We start from the raw sequence: 6000 nt of genomic DNA, 5'->3' as shown, positions 1-6000 counted from the left end.
TTAGGAGTGGACCTCAACAAGTGGGAAACCCTGGCCTTGAGCGGCCTGCTTGGAGGCAGGCTGTGCAGCATGGCCTTTCCCAGTTTGAAGAGACACTTGGCCAACAGTCTGAGGTTAAGAGGCAAAGAAGGAAGGCCCATAGCCAGGGAGACAGACCAGGGACAGACTGCACTTGCTCCCAGTGTGGAAGGGATTGTCACTCCCAAATTGGCCTTTTCAGCCACACTAGACGCTGTTCCAGAACCACCTTTCAGCGTGCGATACCATAGTCTTTCGAGACTGAAGGTTGCCAACTGAGACTATTGGCAGGTCACCCATGCAGGTTCTCACAGATATGTTCTAATAATGAAAACCATGTTCCCAATTAATCCTTGGCTCCTGTGATATATCTGCTGATCTAAATGTCTGGCTTGGGAAGTGGACTCTTAAAGTGGGCTCTTCATGAAATGGACATGTGCATTTTTGAAGCAAGAAAGATGTCCAAGACCTTTCACTGTCAGGTTCAAAGAGAGCATCAGGTGAACTGGCCTGCCTCCTAAGATCAGCTTCCCCCCCCCCCCCCACATTCCACCACAGTGGAGGTCCAGCTGGTAGCGACACATAATGCATTATTGGCGGTGGTCCTTGCCCTCCCCACTGAGATCAGGTTGGCCCCTGCTCTGCCTGTATTGCTGCTGATGACAGCAGAAGACCCATTTCGTTTGTCTTTGGGGTTTAGTTTTTTTTCTGGGTTGATTATTGTGTTTTCCACTGCTCTTTGGACTGTGTTGCTGTGCTGCTTCAATTGTCGCTCATTTCAGTGGTTTCTGTCTCTGTGATTGTTTTAGTGTTGGCATTTTAATGATTGCCAGTTGCCTTGGTATCAATACGTTAAATAAAATTGATCAGACACTTCCCACTTTCTCTCCTGAGTGTGCAAATAGTCCCCCTTTAAGACGGAACAGTACACAGGCTATCTGGTGAGCCCCACCAAAATGAATCCTTTAATATATATAGCAATAATGAAACAGGATACACAAAAACTCAACAGAGCTGTCCGCACTTTTTTGACACAGGGACTCTCCAGCTCAGGAACCCTGGCCACGAACAATAGCTTGGTTCTTCGTGGACAGGTGACCTTTGGGACCACTTTGTTGCCATCCCAAACGTAACCTCAGGTTGGCTCCTGAGTGGGATTGGGCTGGGTGGGTTGGGGGGCAGAATGGCAGGTTAAAAACACACACATTGTTTAGGACTGACTCGGTGCGCCTATCTCTGGGGGCTCCAGATTAAAATGAGTTAAATTCTCGGCATCCAGATCCTACTTTGGTGGGACGCACAAATGTCCAACGCGAGGGGGGAAGGCCCCAGCTATGGCTAAATGCATCGTCTCCGGGTGGTGCGCGCAGCCCCATGTGGAATGGTCTATATTACAAACTAAGAAGCTTATGCACATTTATACAGAGGACTCTTGCCCCAAGGCTGGGAAGCCCTGGAGACTATACAACAGAGTGATGCGTTTGCGTTTAAATATTTCTTTCCCTCCCCCTTTCCCCCCCTCACTTTTTTTGTTTCCTTTTAGTGTTTCTACAGTATTTACATTGTTGTGCTTGTAGACGATCCATCAGCAGATGGAGACAGTCTGTCAGGTTCTGTCCAGGGAACTGTCAGTTCTTTCAGCCAGAGGTGACGTTCCATTTGCTGCTAGGGTCCATGGGGAAGCAATGGGGAAACTCAAGCTCTTGAGGGGGCTCTCTGACCAGAAGAGCAGGGAGTGTGGGGGGGACAGGGAGCTGATCTCAATTTCTTTTGGGCGCATCCGCAACAACTGGAGACTGGAAGCTGTAGGACCAACAGCTGCTGACGTCCATCTTAGGACCGCTTGGACAGGCAGAGCTGGCGCCAGGAGGCCTCCGAGTGCAGGGACATGCAAGCAGGCTGCTTCTTCCAGACACCATGGGTTTCTCATCGCAGCATGTGGCGTTAAGAACACCAGGACACGTATAAACAAGGAGGAACCAGTTTCACTCCACAGCTTCGCATGTTCAAGGCGGATTGGACGATCCCGAAGCTGAGATTCCGAATGACACAACTGGGGACGGGGAGAGTCGTCAGCTCTGCTAATGTTTCGGGAAGCCATTCCACTGACCCTCCTCCAATTTGGGGGCTGCAGGTTCAGGACGTCTCTTGGACCGATTGGTAGGGGTGACACTGCTGCTATATGCTAGAGCGAGCACTGTGGCCTGGTCTCAGCATCTTGACGAAGCTCATTCTTCAAGAAGGGCCGCCACCATCAGCACCACCATCTCCCTTGGCTGGGCAGAATTCCCAGAACAGCTCAGACAAGCTGCCCCCAGCGTCCACAGGCCCTGTTCTTCTGAGCAGAGGCAGTTCTGACAACAGGGGGCTGCTGCCTGACCAAAGGTCTGGGGTGGCTTTACCACTGTTCTGTCTCATGGGCAAGATCCAGTCTAGTGAGCTGCCTTTCCACACATGGCAAGACCCTTATTTTGTGACGAGAGCCTAGGAAGCTATGGGATGGATGTGTGTTCAACGTGCGTGCATATGTGTGTGTGTGTGTGTGTGTGTGTGTGTGTAGCCTGGTGACTGCGTTCCATAAGGGGTGTCTTCAGTTGTTCTCAAACAAAGAGAGCAGGTCGTCGTTGCTGTTATTGGGGAGATCGGAATTTCCCAAGTAGGACAGCAGCTCTTCTGGGTTTGTGAGCTCAGGAAGTAGCTGAGGATAAAGCACAAAATCATCATTCACACGTTGCCCCACAACTGCCGCACAATGAGCAAAATCCATATGTGGCATTAAAGCAGAAAGTTGACTGGGGAAAGGTGATACCTTTACAAGTGCCAAATAAAAGAAAGTTGGTGATCACACACAAAACAGAGGTCTCCAGACGTTCCATCCCTCCTGTCACCTACCAGTCTAGTCAAGTCCTCTGGTCCTGATCATCTGTATAATTGATCAGGAAATCTCCCCCCTTCCTCCCATCAAGGTCTATTTTGTAACTGTAGGGTTGATCCCCAGTCTGTACCCCTGCCTCAAATTCACATCGATTCTGCTGTCCATAACAACTTTAGGTCTTCTTTTAATAAAAATAAAAACAAGTTATCTGCCTAAGAAGCAAGAGGGCTGTGTGGAACAATGGTTAGTGAAGAGAAAAACAGATCTTTGGAAACTAGGTTGTTTTAAGGGAGAGGGTATATTAGCTCAATTCAAGAAAGTTTGTGAAGATTACAGCCAGAAGTTCAAGCCAAAAAGAAATAAAGATTGTATCGTAGGCTCTGTGGAGTAAATTATGTGCTTTTCAGAAGTATTTTAATGACAACTTAATTGTCTTTCTTTTGTGTATGGCAAATGTTATCTCTTGTTGTTTTGCTCCTATCAAACTTGCATTAATCTTATAATCTATTCCAGGGGTGTCCAAAGTTTTTGGCAGGAGGGCCACATCAGCTCTCTGACACTATGTCGGGGGCCGGGGGAAAAAAAGAATTAATTTACACTTAAAATTTGAGTAAATTTTACATATATATACGTAAGTGAATATATTAAAGATGAACTTATATGAATGAATGAAGGTCTTGCAATAGCTCAAGGCCTATACAAAGCCTTGCACAAAACAAGGCTGGCCTTTTCTTTGTTGCCACTACTGCATCACAGACATGAAAAAGCAAGCAGTGGAGGGAGCCCTCATCCCACAGCTCACGCAAGAGGTCAAACACTCTGAGAACAGTTGCTTTGGGCCAGTGCGGGCTCCAACAAATCTCCTGAGGACCAGAGGCTCATTGGAGACTGGGGGTTCCCTGAGGGCTGCATTGAGAGGCCTCGAGGGCCACAAGTGGCCCCAGGGCCGGGGTTTGGGCACCCCTGATCTATTCTAAAAAGACTTCCAACTGCCAAGGCAAGAGAAATGAGAGGTTAATATGGGGGGCAAGGGGGGAGGGAAGTCATGCTACTTACATCAAGGGAAGGCTCTGCCCCTTCCCCAGCTCCTGGCATCCCTGGCTGCCCCTGCATCCCGGGACCGGGATTGAAGGAGAGATCCCCTCCATGTGCTTGCCCTCCAGACCCCGACTGGCCAATGGGCTGCCGCGACTGTGGTGGGGCCGAGTTCCGATGATGGAGCTGCTGCCCCGGTTGACTGCTGAGGTTGGGGTTGTTCAACCCCTGCTGCACAGGGTTGTGGGAAGGATCCATTCTGCTCGATGGGGGCATCTAAGGACAATAAAGGACACAAAAACAATAAGGGGCGACACTGCACAACCAAGGCGCAGCTGCCACTGCACAGAGTAGTACATCCCAGCTGTCTTGTCCCCCTCCTCCACCCTGCTCCTTTCCTGCCAAACATGTCCCTCCCACACCCTGCGTCTCATTCACGTCTCATGGCTCAACTCAGTGTCACTTTGCATGAGCACAGAAGGGGGGTGGCAGCGGTGCAAATATCGGTGCCTCTCCTCAGCTGCTGGATGCCATGCAAAATGGAGATGTCGATCCTGCCTCTGCCTTTGAACTTAAGAAGAGCCTTGCTGGGGGAGACCAGCAGGGTCCTTCGAGTCCAGTGTCCCACTTCCCGCAGTCGCTGCCCAAGTCCCTCCAGGAAAGGATTTGTGCACTGGGAGGATGTGCATCTCCCTTCTTCACACAATACCTGGAAGTTGGGGAGGGGAGAGAGGCATGAAGTGTACACCCCAACACACGCACGCGCGCACACACGCACACACACACACAGGCATGCAGTAGCGTTTCTACGTCAACCCGACAAATGTTGAACCTCCGCCCTCCTGCTGTGGAACCCTTGCGCGTTGCAAGGTATTCTGGAACACGCCTTAGGGAGCGTGCTTCCTTCATGCTTGCTATCAAGAGCACACCCTACAGCACACCTAATGCTCATTTCAGGGGAAGGAAAGGAAAGCTTTTCAGGGAAGCTTTTCTGCTGTTATCGATCGCCTCTTGAGGATCCGCTAATACACTTCTGAGAATCCCCAGCATCCCCCAAAATACGTTTTGAATCAATACAAAGCTGCAGGGTGAGGATGCACCATTGGCTCGGCAAGAGCTGCAATGCCCTCTGGTGGTGAATCTCTAAAACTGCAAAAGAAAATCCTGCGGACATCTCTCATTTTGCATTTGTGGTTAGAACCTGCAGCCAAAACGCATGACTGTCACATGAAATGCAGGAACACTGACGGCTGTGTGCTCAGTGCCTCTAGAAACCAGGCTTGAGAGGTCTCCTCTTAGGCACGCCAAGGCCATTTCTGAGGCTCACGCTTTATTACAGTCATGGTGCCTATGGCCAAATGAAGAGATGGTAAATGCACTCCAGTCTTTATTAAATGTTAGCTATCGGGCTCTCCTTGGCCAGATTTCTTAAACCCCATTAAATCTTTCCAGAATGTACAATGTAGTTTCATTCACTTGACTGCAGCACAAGGTTACCTGCCGTGGTAAAAAAAAAAAAATTCTGGCATTCTAATACTAAGCCAAAAGGGATACAGAACTGTAGGGCAGAGATTCTAGAAGGAACAGCTGGTGCTGATACCTACTCACTCTCCTCCTAAAACGCCTCTGAGGAGAGACTTCTTACTGACCTGTCCGGTGAGGGAGGGAGCAGGTGGCTTTTCAGGAGTCAGCAGGCTGCTGGGAATGTCGGACTGGTATGAGATGGGTGGAGGCCCTGGGTTGAACTCATTTAACGTTGGAGTACTGGGGTTCACAGTAGGGAAGGAATCTGGGAAAGTGGCAGGGCCAGAAAAGCTTGAACCTGCAAAAATAAATGAATAAATAAATAAGACAGACAGACAGACAGACCGACCACAAGAACCATGCTTGCAAGCTGGTTAAGAACACTGCTCTAGTGGCAGCTCTCTGGATGATCTCCAGTATGCTGGTAAAAGGTTTTTAACTCTGAGGAGCACGAACGAAGACTAGTAAAGTAAAATGGCAAGTGAAAGCAGTTGTCTGCCACGGTCAGCTTTGCACTCATCACTTCTCTCCCAGCCTCAGCATTCCTC

General features: G+C 49.5%; 1 protein-coding gene across 4 annotated transcripts in view; it reads right to left on the bottom strand.

Annotated features, from left to right (window-relative positions):
* Positions 1-953: 953 nt before the first annotated feature.
* The window catches only part of ZMIZ2 (zinc finger MIZ-type containing 2), a 95692-nt gene continuing 90645 nt past the window's right edge, over positions 954-6000 (bottom strand). For all 4 annotated transcript variants that reach the window (XM_066639763.1, XM_066639765.1, XM_066639764.1 and 1 more), the window contains 3 exons: positions 5578-5750; positions 3950-4204; positions 954-2716 (listed from right to left, as the gene is read on the bottom strand). In XM_066639763.1, coding sequence (XP_066495860.1) covers positions 2609-2716; positions 3950-4204; positions 5578-5750 — 536 coding nt within the window. In that variant the 3' untranslated portion in view covers positions 954-2608. The remainder of the gene's footprint in view (positions 2717-3949; positions 4205-5577; positions 5751-6000) is intronic.

This window comes from Tiliqua scincoides, chromosome 11 (assembly GCF_035046505.1).
Source record: "Tiliqua scincoides isolate rTilSci1 chromosome 11, rTilSci1.hap2, whole genome shotgun sequence".
In the NCBI taxonomy this organism is placed as follows: domain Eukaryota; kingdom Metazoa; phylum Chordata; class Lepidosauria; order Squamata; family Scincidae; genus Tiliqua; species Tiliqua scincoides.
The sequence above is the reverse complement of the archived record's forward strand: the minus strand, read 5'-3'. Positions and strand labels throughout refer to the sequence as shown.